At 56.7% G+C, this 22,811-nt stretch overlaps 2 protein-coding genes across 10 annotated transcripts in view; one reads left to right on the forward strand and one right to left on the reverse strand.

Moving 5' to 3' along the window:
• The window catches only part of slc22a16 (solute carrier family 22 member 16), a 175,050-nt gene extending 173,154 nt beyond the window's left edge, over positions 1-1,896 (reverse strand). For 3 of the 6 annotated variants that reach the window (XM_072500018.1, XM_072500020.1, XM_072500019.1), the window contains exon 1: positions 1,724-1,888. In XM_072500018.1, the coding sequence (XP_072356119.1) occupies positions 1,724-1,864 (141 nt within the window). In that variant the 5' untranslated portion in view covers positions 1,865-1,888. Of the gene's footprint in view, positions 1-488; positions 553-1,723 lie in introns of all 6 variants that reach the window. The other 3 variants (XR_011940791.1, XR_011940792.1, XR_011940790.1) reach the window with 3 other exon arrangements.
• The window catches only part of LOC140411039 (uncharacterized), a 325,334-nt gene continuing 303,637 nt past the window's right edge, over positions 1,115-22,811 (forward strand). For 3 of the 4 annotated variants that reach the window (XM_072500021.1, XM_072500022.1, XM_072500023.1), the window contains exons 1-2: positions 1,122-1,361; positions 19,276-19,383. In XM_072500021.1, the coding sequence (XP_072356122.1) occupies positions 19,299-19,383 (85 nt within the window). In that variant the 5' untranslated portion in view covers positions 1,122-1,361; positions 19,276-19,298. Of the gene's footprint in view, positions 1,362-19,275; positions 19,384-22,811 lie in introns of all 4 variants that reach the window. The other variant, XM_072500024.1, reaches the window with a different exon arrangement.

Below are 22,811 nucleotides of genomic sequence, written 5' to 3' on the forward strand. Positions count from 1 at the left end.
TCCAAAGTAGGCCCATAAAAGTCAGCCCATTCATTCTGTTTCCCTCTCCCAGAGCTGCCTCATCTGTCGAGTAGTTCCCAAATTTGCTGTTGTATTTGCAAGGCACAGGCAGATCTGGAAAAGAGTGGGAAGCAAAGGGAATTTTGGGAGATTGCATGGTTTGTACAAAAGCTGAAGGTTGAGAAAAGAAATCTGTAGATGCGTACAAAGTGTACGTGCATTTAGTGTCACATCATGTTGGAACACCAACTTACTGTGGCACTATGTCCACAATTATATTACTCTTCCTTGCCTCTATCAATTTTTCACCCCCATTAAAACATCTGCACCCCAGTAATACTCAACAAAAGCAAGGCCACAAGACCTTCACCACCATCATCATTCTGTAACCAGTTAGGTTTACTGGAGAGCATCTCAACTGGTTTGCCTCCACCCCTTGGTAAGAAACTCACTTGTGTGGGGAAAGAGCATATGAACCCACATCTTACCACTGCTTTACACTCACGATTTTATTTCAATTGCATGATGCCCTCAAATTCTTACAACACATTCCTGTAGAGAGAGAATTTCAATAAACATTATACTCGCCAGTCTTCACGGACTGCAAACCCTGTGTATTTTTTTTTTTTACACAAAAAAAAAAATCAGTCAATGGAATGTTTTTTTTTTTTTGAAGAGACGTGGAGGTTGGCACCATCACCTGGGTAGCAGGCGGAAATGTGTGCTGGCCCAGGGATAAGGGGCGAGCTTTCGTTGAGGTAGACTGAATATGTGTATATTTTAAAACTGGCTCAAAAATTGACAAGCCAGACCACACATGTGGCGAAAAGGGGCTTTTCACAGTAATTTTATTCAGATGATGATTAACAGGGGGAGGAAACGGCCAACTTGAGACGGTTGGTTCATGGGTTGGTTCTAACACTCAAGCCTCCCAAAATAAAGGGGATGGGGAGGGAGAATCTGAAACTTGGGAGGCTCCTGGTTTGCAAAGAGGGTTCTTTTATAAATAAAACATAATGTTAAAAAAAAAAATGATTTCGGGGGCGGGGAGGGGGATAAGACATTGCAATGCAAGCCACTAGGAGGCTTCCCATCCTCACAGGCGTCAATAAGGCATTAGATGAGAACAAGAGCAGCTTTCTCTCCCCTTCCCCTGTGTGCGAGTGACCTGCGGCCATTATCCGCAGCGCGTGGCGCGGGCTCGAGCCTCCCGCACCAGCCGTGTCCCCGAGACCGGGGGGAGGGACCCTTTGAGACCCGGCTGCAGCTCCAGTCACGAGAAGCCCCCCAGCCGCCCCCGGGGCACGTGCCCAGCTCCTCACCAACCGCCCGGCTCCCCATCAGCATTTAAAAAAAAAACCGTGAGTAACGTTCATCTGTTTCCAATCATTTAATTTAAACTCACTCATTTTTATTTTTGGTCGAGGTTTTTGGGGTCAATCGTTGGTTTTCTACCCCCCCCCCCCCGCCCCGCGGTGAATCTCCGGCTCTCATTCCTGCCCGGGATGCAGCCGGTGGGGAATCGGGCATCTTCCCCGCTGATGGTTCCCTGACTGTATTCCCGCCGCCAGGAATCCAGAGGGAGGATTTAAACAGGAGCCAGAGAGAAAAAAAGGGTAACGTGGAGATCAGAAAGAGGGAAAGGATGCGTGTCTGGGCGGGGACCGTGTCCCTTTTTTGTTTTAAATAAACATTAAATGATAACGGTTCTGTTTGTTCTTACCTCGTTCCGATAAAAATCAGAAGTTTTGTGATTCTCCGTCTTGCCCGCCATTGCTGCACCCGCGCGTCCCGCTCGCTCCGCGTCTGAGTCCCGGCTGCGCAACGGCGTCAGGGCGCGGGGAAGGAGCCACTCCTTCAGCATCGTCAGCGCCCCCTCCTCATCATCACCTCCTCGTCATCACCCCCTCCTCATCATCAGCTCCTCCTCCTCATCACCTCATCGTCATCACCCCCTCCTCATCGTCATCGCCCCCTCCTCGATATCACCCCCTCATCATCACCTCCTCATCGTCATCACCCCCTCCTCATCACGCCCTCCTCATCATCATCATCTCCTCATCACCCCTCCTCATCACCGTCATCACCCCCTCCTCCTCGATATCACCCCCTCCTCATCATCAGCTCCTCCTCATCACCTCATCATCATCACCCCCTCCTCATCATCATCATCATCTCCTCATCACACCCTCCTCATCGTCATCGCCCCCTCCTCCTCGATATCACCCCCTCGTCATCACCCCCTCCTCATCATCTCCTCATCACACCCTCCTCATCATCATCATCTCCTCATCACCTCTCCTCATCACCGTCATCACCCCCTCCTCGATATCACCCCCTCTTCATCATCAGCTCCTCCTCATCACCTCATCATCATCATCATCTCCTCATCACCCCCTCCTCCTCATCGTCATCGCCCCCTCCTCCTCGATATCACCCCCTCATCATCACCTCCTCATCGTCATCACCCCCTCCTCATCATCTCCTCATCACCCCCTCCTCATCATCATCATCTCCTCATCACCCCTCCGCATCACCGTCATCACCCCCTCCTCATCGTCATCACCCCCTCCTTATCATCATCATCTCCTCATCACCCCCTCCTCATCACCCACTCCTCCTCATCATCATCGCCCCCTCCTCCTCGATATCACCCCCTCCTCATCATCACCTCCTCGTCACCACCCCCTCATCATCATCACCTACTCCTCGTCATCACCCCCTCATCATCACCTCCTCCTCATCGTCATCACCCCCTCCTCCTCATCATCATCTCCCCCTCCTCATCATCATCTCCCCCTCCTCCTCCTCATCATCTCCTCCTCATCACCATCTCCTCCTCATCACCCCCTCCTCCTCATCATCATCACCCCCTCCTCCTCGATATCACCCCCTCCTCCTCGATATCACCCCCTCCTCATCATCACCTCCTCGTCATCAACCCCCTCATCATCGTCATCACCCCCTCCTCATCACCTCCTCCTCATCGTCATCACCCCCTCATCGTCATCACCCCTCCTCCTCCTCATCATCTCCTCCTCATCACCTCCTCCTCATCATCCCCTCCTCATGATCATCATCACCTCCTCCTCATCATCGTCATCACCCCCTCATCTCCTCCTCCTCATCATCATCACCTCCTCCTCATCGTCATCACCCGCTCCTCATCATCACCATCATCATCACCTCCTCCTCATCATCATCACCTCCTCATCGTTATCATCCCCTCCTCATCGTCATCACCCCCTCCTCATCGTCACCATCATCATCACCCCCTCCTCATCATCACCATCATCATTACCTCCTCCTCCTCGTCATCACCCCCTCCTCATCATCGTCATCACCCATCTCCTCCTCCTCATCATCATCATCATCACCTCCTCCTCCTCATCGTCATCACCCCCTCATCGTCATCACCCCCTCATCATCATCATCATCCCCTCCTCATGATCATCATCACCCCCTCCTCATCATCATCATCACCCCCTCCTCATCATCACCTCATCATCATCATCATCACCCCCTCCTCCTCATCATCATCACCCCCTCCTTCAGCATCATCATCACCCCCTCCTCATCATCACCATCATCATCTCCTCCTCGTCATCACTCCCTCGTCATCATCATCACCCCCTCCTTCAGCATCATCATCACCCCCTCCTCATCATCACCATCATCATCACCTCCTCCTCGTCATCACCCCCTCCTCATCATCATCATCACCCCCTCCTCATCATCACCATCATCATCACCTCCTCCTCCTCGTCATCACCCCCTCCTCATCATCATCATCACCTCCTCCTCATCATCATCATCACCCCCTCCTCCTCATCATCACCCCCTCCTCATCATCACCATCATCATCACCCCCTCCTCATCATCACCATCATCATCACCTCCTCGTCATCACCCCCTCCTCATCATCGTCATCATCATCACAACCGCCTCATCATCATCATCACCACCTCCTGCTCCTCATCACCTCCTCTTCATCATCGTCATCACCCCTCCTCATCACCATCACCTCCTCATCATCGTCATCACCTCCTCCTCATCGGCATCACCTCCTCCTCATTGACATCCCCCCCTCCTCATCATCGTCGCCCCCTCCTCATCGTCGTCACCCCCTCCTCATCATCGTCATCACCTCCTCATCATTGTCATCATCACCTCCTCATCATCATCTCCTCCTCCTCACCTCCTCCTCCTCATCAGCTCCTCTCACGCCCCCCCTCACGCCCTCCCCCGTCACGCCCTCCCCCCCTCACACCCTCCCCCTCTCACGCCCTCCCCCCTCACGCCTCCCCTTCACGCATTCCTCACGCCCTCCCCCTCACACCTTCACGCCCCCCCCCCAACGCCCGCCCCCTCACGCCCTCACCCTCCCCCCTCACGCCCTCCCCCCTCATGCCCTCCCCCTCACGCCCTACCCCCCTCATGCCCCCCCACGGCCTCCCCCCTCACGCCCTCCCCCTCACGCCCTTGTGCCCTCCCCCCTCACGCCCTCCCCCTCACGCCCTCCCCCCCACACCCCCCCCTCACGCCCACCCCCCTCACGCCCGCCCCCCTCACGCCCGCCCCCTCACGCCCTCCCCCACCTCACGCCCTCCCCCCCTCACGCCCTCCCCCCCCTCACGCCCTCCCCCCCTCACGCCCTCCCCCCCTCACGCCCTCCCCCCCTCACGCCCTCCCCCCCTCACGCCCTCCCCCCTCACGCCCTCCCCCCTCACGCCCTCCCCCCCCTCACGCCCTCCACTCCACTCACACCCTCACGCCCTCCCCCCCCACTCACGCCCTCCCCCCCACTCACGCCCTCCCCCCCCACTCATGCCCTCCCCCCACTCACGCCCTCCCCCCCCACTCACGCCCTCCCCCCCCCACTCACGCCCTCCCCCCCCACTCACGCCCTCCCCCCCCACTCACGCCCTCCCCCCCCACTCACGCCCTCCACCCCCCACTCACGCCCTCCCCCCCCCACTCATGCCCTCCCCCCCCACTCATGCCCTCCCCCCCCACTCACGCCCTCCCCCCCCCACTCACGCCCTCCCCCCCACTCACGCCCTCCCCCCCCACTCACGCCCTCCCCCCCACTCACGCCCTCCCCCCCCCACTCACGCCCTCCCCCCCACTCACGCCCTCCCCCCCACTCACGCCCTCCCCCCCACTCACGCCCTCCCCCCTCATGCCCTCGCCCCCTCACGCCCTCCCCCTCACGCCTTCCCCCCTCACGCCTTCCCCCCCTCACGCCTTCCCCCCTCACGCCTTCCCCCCTCACGCCCTCCCCCCTCACGCCCTCCCCCCTCACGCCCTCCCCCCTCACACCCTCCCCCCTCACGCCCTCCCCCCTCACGCCCTCCCCCCTCACGCCCTCCCCCCACACGCCCTCCCCCCTCACGCCATCCCGCCTCACGCCCTCCCCCTCACGCCCTCCCCCTCACGCCCTAGCCCCCTCACGCCCTCCCCCCCTCACACCCTCCCCCCTCACGCCCTTCCCCCTCATGCCCTCCCCCCCACTCACACCCTCACACCCTCCCCCCCCACTCACGCCCTTCCCCCCCCACTCACGCCCTCCCCCCATCACGCCCTCCCCCCATCACGCCCTCCCCCCTCCCGCCCTGCCCCCACCTCCCCCTCACGCCCTCCCCCTCACACCCTCTCCACCCCTCCCCCTCCCCCTCCCCTCCCCCTCCCCTCCCCCCTCCCGTCCCACCTCCCCTCCCCCCTCCCCTCCCCCTCCCCCTCCCCTCCCCCTCTCCCCTCCCCTCCCCCTCCCCTCCCCTCCCCCCTCTCCCCTCCCCCCTCTCCCCTCTCCCCTCCCCCCTCTCCCCTCCCCCCTCTCCTCTCCCCCTCCTCCCCCTCCCCTCCCCCCTCCTCCCCCTCCCCTCCCCCTCCCACCCCCCCCTGTCCCCTCCTCCCCCCTGTCCCCTCCTCCCCCTCCCCCTCCCCCTCCCTTCCCCCCCTCCGCTCCTCCCCCTCCCATCCCCTCCCCCTCCCATCCCCTCCCCCTCTACCCCCCTCCCCTCCCCCTACGCCTCCCCTACCCCCTACCCCTCCCCCTCCCCTGTCCCCTCCCCCTCCCGTCCCCTCCCCCCTCCCCCCTCCGCTCCTCCCCCCCTACCCCTCCCCTCCCCCTACCCCTCCCCCTACCCCTCCCCCCTCCCCTCCCCTCCCCCTCCCCCTCCCCTCCCCCTCCCCCTCCCCCTCCCCCTCCCCTGTCCCCTCCCCCTCCCCCCTCCCCTCCCCTGTCCCCTCCCCCTCCCCCCTCCCCTCCCCCTCCCCCCTCCCCTCCCCCTCCCCCCTCCCCTCCCCCCTCTGCTCCTCCCCTCCCCCCTCCGCTCCTCCCCCTCCCATCCCCTCCCTCCCCTACCCCCCTCCCCTCCCCTCCCGCTCCCCTCCCCCTCCCCCTCCCCTCCCCCCTCTGCTCCTCCCCTCCCCCCTCCGCTCCTCCCCCCTCCCATCCCCTCCCTCCCCTACCCCCCTCCCCTCCCCTCCCGCTCCCCTCCCCCTCCCCTCCCCTCTCCCCCCTCCCCATCACCTCTCCCCCCTCCTCATCACCTCCACCCCTCCCCATCATCTCCTCCTCCCCTCCTCCTCCTCCTCATCATCTCCTCCTCACCCAACCCCTCCCCATCACCTCAAACCCTCCCCTCCTCATCCCCTCACCCTCTCCCCTCACCCTCTCCCCTCACCCTCTCCCCTCACCCTCTCATCATTATCTCCTCCTCCCCCACCCCCTCCCCATCACCTCAAACCCTCCCCTCCTCATCACCTCAAACCCTCCCCTCACCCTCTCCCCTCACCCTCTCCCCTCACCCTCTCCCCTCACCCTCTCCCCTCACCCTCTCCCCTCACCCTCTCCCCTCACCCTCACCCTCTCCCCTCACCCTCTCCCCTCACCCTCTCCCCTCACCCTCTCCCCTCACCCTCTCCCCTCACCCTCTCCCCTCACCCCCTCCCCTCACCCTCTCCCCTCACCCTCTCCCCTCACCCCCTCCCCTCACCCCCTCCCCTCACCCCCTCCCCTCACCCCCTCCCCTCACCCCCTCCCCTCACTCCCTCCCCACACCCCCTCCCCTCACCCCCTCCCCTCACACCCTCCCCTCACACCCTCCCCTCCTCCTCATCACCTCCACCCCTCCTCCTCCTCATCATCTCCTCCTCCCCTCCTCCTCATCATCATCATCTCCTCCTCCCCCACCCCCCTCCCCATCATCTCAAACCCTCCCCTCCTCATCACCTCAAACCCTCCCCTCACCCTCTCTCATCACCCTCTCCCCTCACCCTCTCCCCTCTCCCTCTCCCCTCTCCCTCTCCCCTCTCCCTCTCCCCTCTCCCTCTCCCCTCTCCCTCTCCCCTCTCCCTCTCCCCTCTCCCTCTCCCCTCACCCTCTCCCATCACCCTCACCCTCTCCCCTCACCCTCTCCCCTCACCCTCTCCCCTCACCCTCTCCCCTCACCCTCTCCCCTCCCCCTCCCCCCTCACCCTCTCCCCTCACCCTCACCCTCTCCCCTCACCCTCTCCCCTCACCCGCTCCCCTCACCCTCTCCCCTCACCCTCTCCCCTCACCCTCTCCCCTCACCCTCTCCCCTCACCCTCTCCCCTCACCCTCTCCCCTCACCCTCTCCCCTCACCCTCTCCCCTCACCCTCTCCCCTCACCCTCTCCCCTCTCCCCTCTCCCCTCACCCTCTCCCCTCACCCTCTCCCCTCACCCTCTCCCCTCACCCTCTCCCCTCACCCTCTCCCCTCACCCTCTCCCCTCACCCTCTCCCCTCACCCTCTCCCCTCTCCCCTCTCCCTCTCCCCTTACACCCTCCCCTCACACCCTCCCCTCACACCCTCCCCTCACACCCTCCCCTCACACCCTCCCCTCACACCCTCCCCTCACACCCTCCCCTCACACCCTCCCCTCACACCCTCCCCTCACACCCTCCCCTCACACCCTCCCCTCACACCCTCCCCTCACACCCTCCCCTCACACCCTCCCCTCACACCCTCCCCTCACACCCTCCCCTCACACCCTCCCCTCACACCCTCCTCTCACACCCTCCTCTCACACCCTCCCCTCACACCCTCCCCTCACACCCTCCCCTCACACCCTCCCCTCACACCCTCCCCTCACACCCTCCCCTCACACCCTCCCCTCACACCCTCCCCTCACACCCTCCCCTCACACCCTCCCCTCACACCCTCCCCTCACACCCTCCCCTCACACCCTCCCCTCACACCCGCCCCTCACACCCGCCCCTCACACCCGCCCCTCACACCCGCCCCTCACACCCGCCCCTCACACCCGCCCCTCACACCCGCCCCTCACACCCGCCCCTCACACCCGCCCCTCACACCCGCCCCTCACACCCGCCCCTCACACCCGCCCCTCACACCCGCCCCTCACACCCGCCCCTCACACCCGCCCCTCACACCCGCCCCTCACTCCCGCCCCTCACACCCTCCCCTCACACCCTCCCCTCACACCCTCCCCTCAACATCACCTCAAACCCTCCCCTCAACATCCTCTCAAACCCTCATCACCTCAAACCTTCCCCTCAGCATCACCTCAAACCTTCCCCTCAGCATCACCTCAAACCTTCCCCTCAACATCACCTCAAACCCTCCCCCCAACATCCCCTCCTGCCCTCATCATCACCGCCTCCCCTCATCACCTTAACCCTCCCCTCCTCCCCTCATCATTACATAAAACCCTCCCCTCAGCATCCCCTCCTCCCCTCATCATCATCTCCCCTCATCATCACCTCAAACCCTCCCCTCAGCATCACCCCCTCCCCTCATCATCATCTCCTCCCCTCATCATCATCTCCTCCCCTCATCATCACCCCCTGCCCTCATCACCACCCCTCCTCCCCATATCTTCTCCTCCCCTCATCATCACCCCCCTCCCCTCACCATCACCCCCCTCCCCATCCCCTCACCCCCCTCCCCATCCCCTCACCCCCTCCCCATCCCCTCCCCCCTCCCCATCCCCTCCCCCCTCCCTATCCCCTCCCCCCTCCCTATCCCCTCACCCCCTCCCTATCCCCTCGCCCCCTCCCTATCCCCTCCCTCCTCCGCTCCCCCCTCACCTCATCCCCTCCCCCTCACCCCCTCCCCCTTATCCCCTCCCCCCTCCCCATCCCCTCCCCCTTTCCCATCCCCTCCCCCTCCCCATCACCTCAAACCCTCCCCTCCTCATCACCTCCTCCTCCTCATTACCTCCTCCTCCTCCTCCTCCTCCTCCTCCTCAACATCTCCTCCTCCTCCTCATCATCTCCTCCTCCCCTCCTCCTCCTCCTCCTCATCAGCACGGTAGCATTGTGGATAGCACAATTGCTTCACAGCTCCAGGGTCCCAGGTTCGATTTCGGCTTGGGTCACTGTCTGTGCGGAGTCTGCACATCCTCCCCATGTGTGCGTGGGTTTCCTCTGGGTGCTCCGGTTTCCTCCCACAGTCCAAAGATGTGCAGGTTAGGTGGATTGGCCATGATAAATTGCCCTTAGTGTCCAAAATTGCCTTTAGTGTTGGGTGGGGTTACTCGGTTATGGGGATAGGGTGGAGGTGTTGACCTTGGGTAGGGTGCACTTTCCAAGAGCCGGTGCAGACTCAATGGGCCGAATAGCCTCCTTCTGCACTGTAAATTCTATAATCATCTCCTCCCCCACCCCCTCCCCAACACCTCAAACCCTCCCCTCCTCATCACCTCACCCCCTCCCCTCACCCCCTCCCCTCACCCCCTCCCCATCACCTCAAACCCTCCCTTCAACATCCCCACAAACCCTCCCTTCCCCATCCCCTCACCCCTTCCCCATCCCCTCACCCATCCACTCCCCCTTCCCATCCCCTCCCCCTTCCCATCCCCTCCCCCCTCCCTATCCACTCCCCCCCTCCCTATCCCCTCGCCCCCGCCCCCCTCCGCTCCCCCTACCCCTCACCTCATCCCCTCCCCCTCACCCCCTCCCCCTTATCCCCTTCCCCCTCCCCATCCCCTCCCCCCCCTTTCCCATCCCCTCCCCCCTCCCCATCACCTCCACCCCACCCCATCACCTCAAACCCTCCCCTCCTCATCACCTCCTCCTCATTACCTCCTCCTCATCATCATCATCTCCTCCTCCTCATCATCATCTCCTCCTCCCCTCCTCCTCCGCTTCATCATCAGCACGGTAGCATGGTGGTAGCACGATTGCTTCACAGCTCCAGGGTCCCAGGTTCGATTCCGGCTTGGGTCACTGTCTGTGCGGAGTCTGCACATCCTCCCCGTGTGTGCGTGGGTTTCCTCCGGGTGCTCCGGTTTCCTCCCACAGTCCAAAGATGTGCAGGTTAGGTGGATTGTCCATGATAAATTGCCCTTAGTGTCCAAAATTGCCTTTAGTGTTGGGTGGGGTTACTCGGTTATGGGGATAGGGTGGAGGTGTTGACCTTGGGTAGGGTGCACTTTCCAAGAGCCGGTGCAGACTCAATGGGCCGAATGGCCTCCTTCTGCACTGTAAATTCTATAATCATCTCCTCCTCCCCCACCTCCTCCCCAACACCTCAAACCCTCCCCTCCTCATCACCTCACGCCCTCCCCTCACCCCCTCCCTCACCCCCTCCCCATCACCTCAAACCCTCCCTTCAACATCCCCACAAACCCTCCCCTCAGCATCCCCTCAAACCCTCCCCTCAACTTCCCCTCCTCATCACCGCCTCCCCTCCTCATATCAAACTCTCCCCTCCTCATCACCTCAAACCCTCCCCTCAGCATCACCTCAACCCTCCCCTCTTCATCACCGCCTCCCCTCCTCATCACCACAAGCCCTCCCCTCAGCATCCCCTCAAACCATCCCCTCAGCATCACCTCAAATCTTCCCCTCAGCATCACCTCAAACCCTCCCCTCAGCATCACCTCAAAGCATCACCTCAAGCCCTCCCCTCAACATCCCTTCCTCCCCTCATCATCACCACCTCCCCTCCTCATCACCTCAAACCCTCCCCTCCTCCGCTCCTCAGCACCTCAAACCCTCCCCTCATCATCACCTCAAACCCTCACCTCATCATCACCTCAAACCCTCCTCATCACCGCAAACCCTCCCCTCAGCATCACCTCAAACCCTTCCCTCAGGATCACCTCAAACCCTACCCCCAACATCCCCTCCTGCCCTCATCATCACCGCCTCCCCTCATCACCTAAACCCTCCCCTCTTCCCCTCATCATCACCTCAAACCCTCCCCTCAGCATCATCCCCTCCCCCCTCATCATCATCTCTCCCCCTCCACCTCAAACCCTCCCCTCAGCATCACCTCCTCCCCTCATCATCATCTCCTCCCCTCATCATCACCTCAAACACTCCCCTCAGCACCACCTCCACCCCTCATTATCATCTCCTCCCCTCATCATCACCCCCTCCCGTCATCACCGCCTCCTCCTCCACATATCATTCTCTCCTCCCCTCATCATCACCCCCTCACCTCCCCTCATCACCTCAAACACCCCGTTCCCTCATCATCACCCCCCTCAACATCACCCCCCTCAACATCACCCCCCTCAACATCACCCCCCTCAACATCACCCCCCTCAACATCACCCCCCTCAACATCACCCCCCTCAACATCACCCCCCTCAACATCACCCCCCTCAACATCACCCCCCTCAACATCACCCCCCCTCAACATCACCCCCCCTCAACATCACCCCCCCTCAACATCACCCCCCCTCAACATCACCCCCCCTCAACATCACCCCCCCTCAACATCACCCCCCCTCAACATCACCCCCCCTCAACATCACCCCCCCTCAACATCACCCCCCTCAACATCACCCCCCTAAACATCACCCCCCCTCAACATCACCCCCCCCTCAACATCACCCCCCCTCAACATCACCCCCCCTCAACATCACCCCCCCTCAACATCACCCCCCCCTCAACATCACCCCCCCTCAACATCACCCCCCCCCTCAACATCCCCACCCTCAACATCACCCCCCTCAACATCACCCCCCCTCAACATCACCCCCCCTCAACATCACCCCCCCTCAACATCACCCCCCTCAACATCACCCCCCCTCAACATCACCCCCCCTCAACATCACCCCCCCTCAACATCACCCCCCCTCAACATCACCCCCCCTCAACATCACCCCCCCTCAACATCACCCCCCCTCAACATCACCCCCCCTCAACATCACCCCCCCTCAACATCACCCCCCCTCAACATCACCCCCCCCTCAACATCACCCCCCCTCAACATCACCCCCCCTCAACATTACCCCCCCCTCAACATCACCCCCCCCCTCAACATCACCCCCCCCTCAACATCACCCCCCCTCAACAACACCCCCCCTCAACATCACCCCCCCCTCAACATCACCCCCCCCTCAACATCACCCCCCTCAACATCACCCCCCTCAACATCACCCCCCTCAACATCACCCCCCTCAACATCACCCCCCTCAACATCACCCCCTCAACATCACCCCCCTCAACATCACCCCCCCTCAACATCACCCCCCCTCAACATCACCCCCCCTCAACATCACCCCCCCTCAACATCACCCCCCCAACATCACCTCCCCCCAACATCACCTCCCCCCAACATCAGCCCCCCCAACATCAGCCCCCCCAACATCAGCCCCCCAACATAACATCACCCCCCCAACATCACCCCCCCCAACATCACCCCCCCCAACATCACCCCCCCCAACATCACCCCCACTCAACATCACCCCCCTCAACATCACCCCCCCCTCAACATCACCCCCCCCCTCAACATCACCCCCCCCCTCAACATCACCCCCCCCTCAACATCACCCCCCCCCTCAACATCACCCCCCCCTCAACATCACCCCCCCCCTCAACATCACCCCCACTCAACATCACCCCCACTCAACATCACCCCCACTCAACATCACCCCCACTCAACATCACCCCCACTCAACATCACCCCCACTCAACATCACCCCCCCTCAACATCACCCCCCCTCAACATCACCCCCCCTCAACATCACCCCCCCTCAACATCACCCCCCCTCAACATCACCCCCCCCTCAACATCACCCCCCCCTCAACATCACCCCCCCCTCAACATCACCCCCCCCTCAACATCACCCCCCCTCAACATCACGCCCCCTCAACATCAGTCTGGAGAAGGGGGTGTAGATAGCCTGGGTCACATTGTGATCCAAAAAGACGAGGTGTTGGGTGTCTTAAAAAATATTACGGTAGATAAGTCCCCAGGGCCGGATGGGATCTACCCCAGAATACTGAAGGAGGCTGGAGAGGAAATTGCTGAGGCCTTGACAGAAATCTTTGGATCCTCGCTGTCTTCAGGGGATGTCCCGGAGGACTGGAGAATAGCCAATGTTGTTCCTCTGTTTAAGAAGGGTGGCAGGGATAATCCCGGGAACTACAGGCCGGTGAGCCTTACTTCAGTGGTAGGGAAATTACTGGAGAGAATTCTTCGAGACAGGATCTACTCCCATTTGGAAGCAAATGGACGTATTAGTGAGAGGCAGCACGGTTTTGTGAAGGGGAGGTCGTGTCTCACTAACTTGATAGAGTTTTTCGAGGAGGTCACTAAGATGATTGATGCAGGTAGGGCAGTAGATGTTGTCTATATGGACTTCAGTAAGGCCTTTGACAAGGTCCCTCATGGTAGACTAGTACAAAAGGTGAAGTCACACGGGATCAGGGGTGAACTGGCAAGGTGGATACAGAACTGGCTAGGCCATAGAAGGCAGAGGGTAGCAATGGAGGGATGCTTTTCTAATTGGAGGGCTGTGACCAGTGGTGTTCCACAGGGATCAGTGCTGGGACCTTTGCTCTTTGTAGTATATATAAATGATTTGGAGGAAAATGTAACTGGTCTGATTAGTAAGTTTGCAGACGACACAAAGGTTGGTGGAATTGCGGATAGCGATGAGGACTGTCTGAGGATACAGCAGGATTTAGATTGTCTGGAGACTTGGGCGGAGAGATGGCAGATGGAGTTTAACCTGGACAAATGTGAGGTAATGCATTTTGGAAGGGCTAATGCAGGTAGGGAATATACAGTGAATGGTAGAACCCTCAAGAGTATTGAAAGTCAAAGAGATCTAGGAGTACAGGTCCACAGATCACTGAAAGGGGCTACACAGGTGGAGAAGGTAGTCAAGAAGGCATACGGCATGCTTGCCTTCATTGGCCGGGGCATTGAGTATAAGAATTGGCAAGTCATGTTGCAGCTGTATAGAACCTTAGTTAGGCCACACTTGGAGTATAGTGTTCAATTCTGGTCGCCACACTACCAGAAGGATGTGGAGGCTTTAGAGAGGGTGCAGAAGAGATTTACCAGAATGTTGCCTGGTATGGAGGGCATAAGCTATGAGGAGCGATTGAATAAACTCGGTTTGTTCTCACTGGAACGAAGGAGGTTGAGGGGCGACCTGATAGAGGTATACAAAATTATGAGGGGCATAGACAGAGTGGATAGTCAGAGGCTTTTCCCCAGGGTAGAGGGGTCAATTACTAGGGGGCATAGGTTTAAGGTGAGAGGGGCAAAGTTTAGAGTAGATGTACGAGGCAAGTTTTTTACGCAGAGGGTAGTGGGTGCCTGGAACTCACTACCGGAGGAGGTAGTGGAGGCAGGGACGATAGGGACATTTAAGGGGCATCTTGACAAATATATGAATAGGATGGGAATAGAAGGATACGGACCCAGGAAGTGTAGAAGATTGTAGTTTAGTCGGGCAGTATGGTCGGCACGGGCTTGGAGGGCCGAAGGGCCTGTTCCTGTGCTGTACATTTCTTTGTTCTTTGTTTGTTATCACGCCCCCTCAACATCACCCCCCCTCAACATCACCCCCCCTCAACATCACCCCACCTCAACATCACCCCCCTCATCATCACCCCCCTCATCATCACCCCCTTCATCATCACCCCCCTCATCATCACCCCCTCATCATCCCCACACCCTCCCCTCATCACCCCCTCCCCCCACATCATCATCCCCTCCCCTCATCATCACCCCCTCCCCCTCATCATCTCCCCCCTCATATCTCCCCTCCCCCTCATCATCACCCCCTCCCCCTCATCATCTCCCCCTCCCCCTCATCATCACCCCCTCCCCTTCATCATCTCCCCCCTCATCATCTCCCCCTCCCCTCCCCTCATCACCCCCTCCCCTCATCACCCCCTCCCCCCTCATCATCACCCCCCCTCCCTCATCATCACACCCTCCCCCCTCCCCCCTCATCATCACCCCCTCCTCCCTCATCATCTCCTCCCCCCCACATCATCATCACCTCCCCTCCCCATCCACTCTCCCCCTCATCTTCACCGCTCCCCTCCACTCCCCTCATCACCTCAAACCGTCCCCTCATCACCTCAAACCGTCCCCTCATCACCTCAAACCTTCCCCTCATCACCTCAAACCCTCCCCTCATCCCCTCCTCCTCACCTCAAACACTCCCCTCCCTTCATCATCACCCCCTCCCCTCATTATCACCCCCTCCCCTCATCATCACCCCCTCATCACCTCAAACCCTCTCCTCCCCTCATCACCTCAAACACTCCCCTCATTGCCTCAAACCCTCCCCTCCCCTCATCACCTCAAACTCTTCGCTCATCATCACCTCAAACCGTCCCCTCATCATAGAACATACAGTGCAGAAGGAGGCCATTCGGTCCATCGAGTCTGCACCGACCACTTAAGCCCTCACTTCCACCTTATCCCCATAACCCAATAACCCCTCCTAACCTTTTTGGTCACTATGGGCAATTTATCATGGTCAATCCACCTAACCTGCACGTCTTTGGACTGTGGGAGGAAACTGGAGCACCCGGAGGAAACTCACGCAGACACGGGGAGAACATGCAGACTCCACACAGACAGTGACCCAGCGGGGTCACAGTGCTATCCACTTGTGCTACCGTGCTGCTATCATCACCCCCTCCACATCACCTCAAACCCTCCCCTCCCTATCACCCCTCCTGATCACCTCAAACCTCCCCTCCCTATCACCCCCTCCTCATCACCTCAAGCCCTCACCTCCTCATCACCTCAAACCGTCCAATCATCACCTCAAACCCTCCGTGTATCAACTCAAACTCTCCCCACATCCCTTCCCTCATCACCTTAAACTCTCCCTCATCACCTTAAACACTCCCTCATCACCTCAAACTATCCCCTCATCACCTCAAACCCTCCCCTCATCACCTCAAACCCTCCCCTCATCACCTCAAACCCTCCCCATATCACCTCAAACCCTCCCCTCATCAACTCAAACCCTCCCTCTTCACCTCAAACCCTCCCCACATCCCCTCGCCTCATCACCTCAAACCATCTCCACATCCTCTCCCTCATCACCTCAAACGCTCCCCACATCCCCTACTGCATCACCTCAAACCCTCCACTCATCACCTGAAACGCTCCCCACATCCCCTCCCTCAACATCTCAAACCTATGGGTGGCACAGTAGCACAGTGGCTAGCACAGTTGCTTCACGGCTCGAGGGTCCCAGGTTTGATTCCCGGCTTGGGTCATTGTCTGTGTGGAGTCTGCACATTCCCCCGTGTCTGCGTGGGTTTCCTCCGGGTGGTCCAGTTTCCTCCCACAAGTCCCGAAAGACGTGTTGTTAGGTAATTTGGACTTTCTGAATTCTCCTTCCGTGTACCTGAACAGGCGCCGGAATGTGGTAACTAGGGGCTTTTCACTGTACCTTCATGGCAGTGTTAATGTAAGCCTACTTGTGACACTAATAAAGACAATTATTATTATTAAAATCCACCCCTCATCACCTCAAACCCTCCCATCATCATCTCCATCCCTCCCCACATCCCCTCCCTCATCACCTCAAACCCTTCAATCATCACCTCAAACCCTCCCCACATCCCCTCCCTCATCACCTCAAACACTCCAATCATCACCTCAAACCCTCCCCACAACCCCTCCCTCATCACCTCAAACTCTCCCCACATCCCTTCCCTCATCACCTCAAACTATCCATCATCACCTCAAACTGTTCATCATCACCTCAAACCCAGGCAGCACGGTAGCATTGTGGATAGCACAATTGCTTCACAGTTCCAGGGTCACCTAAAACCCTCCCCACATCCCTTCCTTCATCACCTCAAACTGTCCATCATCACCTCAAACCCTCCCATCATCACCTCAATCCCTCCCCTCATCACCTCAAACACTCCCCACATCCCCTCCCTCAAACCCTCCCCTAATCACCTCAAACCCTCACCTCATCACCTCAAACCCTCCCCATATCACCTCAAACTCTCCCCTTATCACATCAAACCCTCCCATCATCATCTCGAACCCTCGCCACATCCCCTCCCGCATCACCTCAAACCCTCCCCACATCCCCTCCCCTCGTCACCTCAAACCCTCCCCATATCCCCTCCCTCATCACCTCAAATCATCACCTCAAACCCTCCCCTCTCTAATCACCTCAAACCATCACCTAAACCCTCCCCTCATCACCTCAAACCCTCTCCTCCCCCTCCTGCATCATCTTAAACCCTCCCCTCAACCTCTCCAGCATCATCCTAAACCCGCCCCTCATCCCCTCAGGCATCATCACCTTGAACTCTCTCCTCATCAACTTCCTTCATCCTCTCCAGCATCATCCTAAACCCGCCCCTCATCCCCTCAGGCATCATCACCTTGAACCCTCTCCTCATCAACTTCCTTCATCCTCTCCAGCATCATCCTAAACCCGCCCCTCATCCCCTCAGGCATCATCACCTTGAACTCTCTCCTCATCAACTTCCTTCATCCTCTCCAGCATCATCCTAAACCCGCCCCTCATCCCCTCCGGCATCATCACCTTGAACCCTCTCCTCATCAACTTCCTTCATCCTCTGCAACGATATCATCCTAAACCCGCCCCTCATCCCCTCCGGCATCATCACCTTGAACCCTCTCCTCATCAACTTCCTTCATCCTCTCCAACGTTATCATCTTAAACCCGCCCCTCATCCCCTCTGGCATCATCACCTTGAACCCTCTCATCATCAACTTCCTTCATCCTCTCCAACGTTATCATCCTAAATCCGCCCCTCATGCATCATCACCTTGAACCCCTCATGCCCCCTGACATCTTCTTAAGCTCCCTATTCCCTTCCGCATCATCATTTTAAACCCTTCCCTTATCTCCTCCGGCATCATCTTAAACCCTCCCCTCATCTCCACTGGCGTCACTTAAATCTCCCCTCATTCTCTCCAGCATCATTTGAAACCATCCCCTCATCCCTTCCCTCATCACCTCAAACCCTCCCCACATCACCGCATCATCACCTCAAACCCCCCCCCCCCATCACCTCAAACCCTCCCCACATTGCCGCATCACCACCTCAAACCCTCCCATCATCATCTGAAACCCTCGCCTCATCCCCTCATCATCACCTCAAACCCTCCCCACATCCCCTCCGGGATCATCTAAACCATCCCCTCATTCAATCTTGCATCAGCTTAGACCCGACCCACATCCCATCATCATTTTAAACCCTCCACTCATCAGCATCCCTTATCCCCCCTCCAGCATCATCGTCTTAAACCCTCCCCTCATCCCCTTCAGCATCATCACTTTTAGCACTTCTCTCATATACATCCCCTACAACATCATCATCTTACATCTCTCCTCATATACATCAGTATCATCATTAAAAACCTCCTATCATCATATTAAACTCTCCCCTCATCAACATCCTTCAGCATCATCATCTTTAATCTGCCCCTCATCCCCGCCGGCATTATCTTAAACCCTCCCCTCATCTTCAGCATCATCATCTTAAACCATCCCTCCTTTCAGTTGGTGGCCTGATCAATCATCATCACAAACAAAAGTTAATCTGGTTCTTAAAATGTTGCTGTTTATGGGTGCTTGTTGTTCACAAATTATCTACCTCATTTTATTCAGTACAACAATGGTGACACTTAAGAATGCTTTATTGGGTGGCATGTTGGGCAATGGTTAGCACTGGGACTGCGGCGCTGAGGACCCGGGTTCGAATCCCGGCCCTGGGTCACTGTCCATGTGCAGTTTGCACATTCTCCCCATGTCTGCGTGGGTTTCATCCCCACAGCCCAAAGATATGCAGGTTAGGTGGATTTGCAACGCTAAATTGCCCCTTAATTGGAAAAGAAAAAAATAATTGGCTACTCTAAATTTAAAATAAAATACTTTATTGACGTCTTGATGTCATAAAGGATGCAAATTTAACCAGGCTCTACTCTGTCCCACCTGTGTCCAAGATTGAGATTTGCTCTGAATGTATGATTCTCAGACATCCTCCAAAGTTCATTCATTCTCTTTCCAGTATTGACTTGCCCTTTGAGGAGGATGGAGTTACCTGTCTTACAGAATTTGACAGATAAAGTGGATTTGTTAAAAGCCACAGTTGCTGAAAAGTCACCAGATATCCAAGGTTAGTGCGAAAAGTCCAATTGCATTGTAATATTGGAATCGTTGTCATCATCATCATCATTATTACAAGTTCACTGAGGGGCACAAATAATGAATTGATACCATACAATCCTATTGCGGGCAACGTTGCAGGCACACTTCAGGTGCACAGAAATCCTCTCAGTTGAACCTGAAAAAATCAGAAGACTGAACTAAACTGGTCATGTTCTGAGAATGCCTGGCACAAAGATTCCTAAGAAAAAATGGCTCTTTTCCCTTATAGAACATAGAACATAGAACATAGAACAATACAGCGCAGTACAGGCCCTTCGGCCCACGATGTTGCACCGAAACAAAAGCCATCTAACCTACACTATACCATTATCATCCATATGTTTATCCAATAAACTTTTAAATGCCCTTAATGTTGGCGAGTTCACTACTGTAGCAGGTAGGGCATTCCACGGCCTCACTACTCTTTGCGTAAAGAACCTACCCCTGACCTCTGTCCTATATCTATTACCCCTCAGTTTAAGGCTATGTCCCCTCGTGCTAGCCATTTCCATCCGCGGGAGAAGGCTCTCACTGTCCACCCTATCTAACCCTCTGATAATTTTGTATGCCTCTATTAAGTCTCCTCTTAACCTTCTTCTCTCTAACGAAAACAACCTCAAGTCCATCAGCCTTTCCTCATAAGATTTTCCCTCCATACCAGGCAACATCCTGGTAAATCTCCTCTGCACCCGTTCCAAAGCCTCCACGTCCTTCCTATAATGCGGTGACCAGAACTGTACGCAATACTCCAAATGCGGCCGTACCAGAGTTCTGTACAGCTGCAACATGACCTCCTGACTCCGGAACTCAATCCCTCTACCAATAAAGGCCAACACTCCATAGGCCTTCTTCACCACCCTATCAACCTGGGTGGCAACTTTCAGGGATCTATGTACATGGACACCTAGATCCCTCTGCTCATCCACACTTTCAAGAACTTTTCCATTAGCCACATATTCCACATTCCTGTTTTTCCTTCCAAAGTGAATCACCTCACACTTCTCTACATTAAACTCCATTTGCCACCTCTCAGCCCAGCACTGCAGCTTATCTATATCCCTCTGTAACCTGCTACTTCCTTCCTCACTATCGACAACACCACCGACTTTAGTATCGTCTGCAAATTTACTCACCCACCCTTCTGCGCCTTCCTCTAGGTCATTGATAAAAACGACAAACAGCAACGGCCCCAGAACAGATCCTTGTGGTACTCCACTTGTGACAGAATTCCATTCTGAACATTTCCCATCAACCACCACCCTCTGTCTTCTTTCAGCTAGCCAATTTCTGATCCACATCTCTAAATCACCCTCAATCCCCAGCCTCCGTATTTTCTGCAATAGCCTACCGTGGGGAACCTTATCAAACGCTTTGCTGAAATCCATATACACCACATCAACTGCTCTACCCTCGTCTACCTGTTCAGTCACCTTCTCAAAGAACTCGATAAGGTTTGTGAGGCATGACCTACCCTTCACAAAGCCATGCTGACTATCCCTGATCATATTATTCCTATCTAGATGATTATAAATCTTGTCTCTTATAATGCCCTCCAAGACTTTACCCACTACAGACGTGAGGCTCACCGGTCTATAGTTGCCGGGGTTGTCTCTGCTCCCCTTTTTGAACAAAGGGACCACATTTGCTATCCTCCAGTCCTCTGGCACTATTCCTGTATCCAATGATGACATAAAAATCAAAGCCAATGGTCCAGCAATCTCTTCCCTGGCCTCCCAGAGAATCCTAGGATAAATCCCATCAGGCCCCGGGGACTTATCTATTTTCAGCCTGTCCAGAATTGCCAACACCTCTTCCCTACTTACCTCAATGCCATCTAATCTATTTACCTGGAGCTCAGCATTCTCCTCCACAACATTATCTTTTTCCTGAGTGAATACTGACGAAAAATATTCATTTAGTATCTCGCCTATCTCTTCAGACTCTACACACAACTTCCCATCCCTGTCCTTGACTGGTCCTACTCTGTCCCTAGTCATTCGCTTATTCCTGACATACCTAAAGAAAGCTTTTGGGTTTTCCTTGATCCTTCCTGCCAAATACTTCTCATGTCCCCTCTTTGCTCGTCTTAGCTCTCTCTTTAGATCCTTCCTCGCTACCTTGTAACTATCCATCGCCCCAACTGAAACTTCACACCTCATCTTCACATAGACCTCCTTCTTCCTCTTAACAAGAGATTCCACTTCTTTGGTAAACCACGGTTCCCTCGCTCGGCACCTTCCTCCCTGCCTGACCGGTACATACTTATCAAGAACACGCAATAGCTGATCCTTGAACAAGCTCCACTTATCCAGTGTGTCCAAAACTTGCAGCCTACTTCTCCACCTTATCCCCCCCAAGTCACGTCTAATGGCATCATAATTTCCCTTCCCCCAGCTATAACTCTTGCCCTGCGGTGTATACTTATCCCTTTCCATCCTTAACGTAAACGTCACCGAATTGTGGTCACTGTCCCCAAAGTGCTCACCTACCTCCAAATCCAACACCTGGCCTGGTTCATTACCCAAAACCAAATCCAATGTGGCCTCACCTCTTGTTGGCCTGTCAACAAACTGTGTCAGGAAACCCTCCTGCACACACTGAACAAAAAACGACCCATCTAATGTACTCGAACTATATCTTTTCCAGTCAATATTTGGAAAGTTAAAGTCTCCCATAATAACTACCCTGTTACTTTCGCTCATATCCAGGATCATCTTCGCCATCCTTTCCTCTACATCCCTAGAACTATTTGGAGGCCTATAGAAAACTCCCAACAGGGTGACCTCTCCTTTCCTGTTTCTAACCTCAGCCCATACTACCTCGGAAGATGAGTCCCCATCTAGCATCCTCTCCGCCACCGTAATACTGCTCTTGACTAGCAGCGCCACACCTCCCCCTCTTTTGCCTCCTTCCCTGAGCTTACTAAAACACCTAAACCCCGGAACCTGCAACATCCATTCCTGTCCCTGCTCTATCCACGTCTCCGAAATGGCCACAACATCGAAGTCCCAGGTACCAACCCATGCTGCCAGTTCCCCTACCTTATTTCGTATACTCCTGGCATTGAAGTAGACACACTTCAAACCACCTACCTGAACACTGGCCCCCTCCTCCGACGTCAAATCTGAGCTCCTGACCTCTATACTCTCATTCTCCCTTACCCTAAAACTACAATCCAGGTTCCCATGCCCCTGCTGCATTAGTTTAAACCCCCCCAAAGAGCACTAACAAATCTCCCCCCCAGGATATTTGTGCCCCGCAGGTTCAGATGTAGACCATCCTGTCTGTAGAGGTCCCACCTTCCCCAGAAAGCGCCCCAGTTATCCAGAAATCTGAATCCCTCCCGCCTGCACCATCCCTATGATTTCCATTTTTTCTTAGGAATCTTTGTGCCAG

This window comes from Scyliorhinus torazame, chromosome 4 (genome assembly GCF_047496885.1).
Source record: "Scyliorhinus torazame isolate Kashiwa2021f chromosome 4, sScyTor2.1, whole genome shotgun sequence".
In the NCBI taxonomy this organism is placed as follows: domain Eukaryota; kingdom Metazoa; phylum Chordata; class Chondrichthyes; order Carcharhiniformes; family Scyliorhinidae; genus Scyliorhinus; species Scyliorhinus torazame.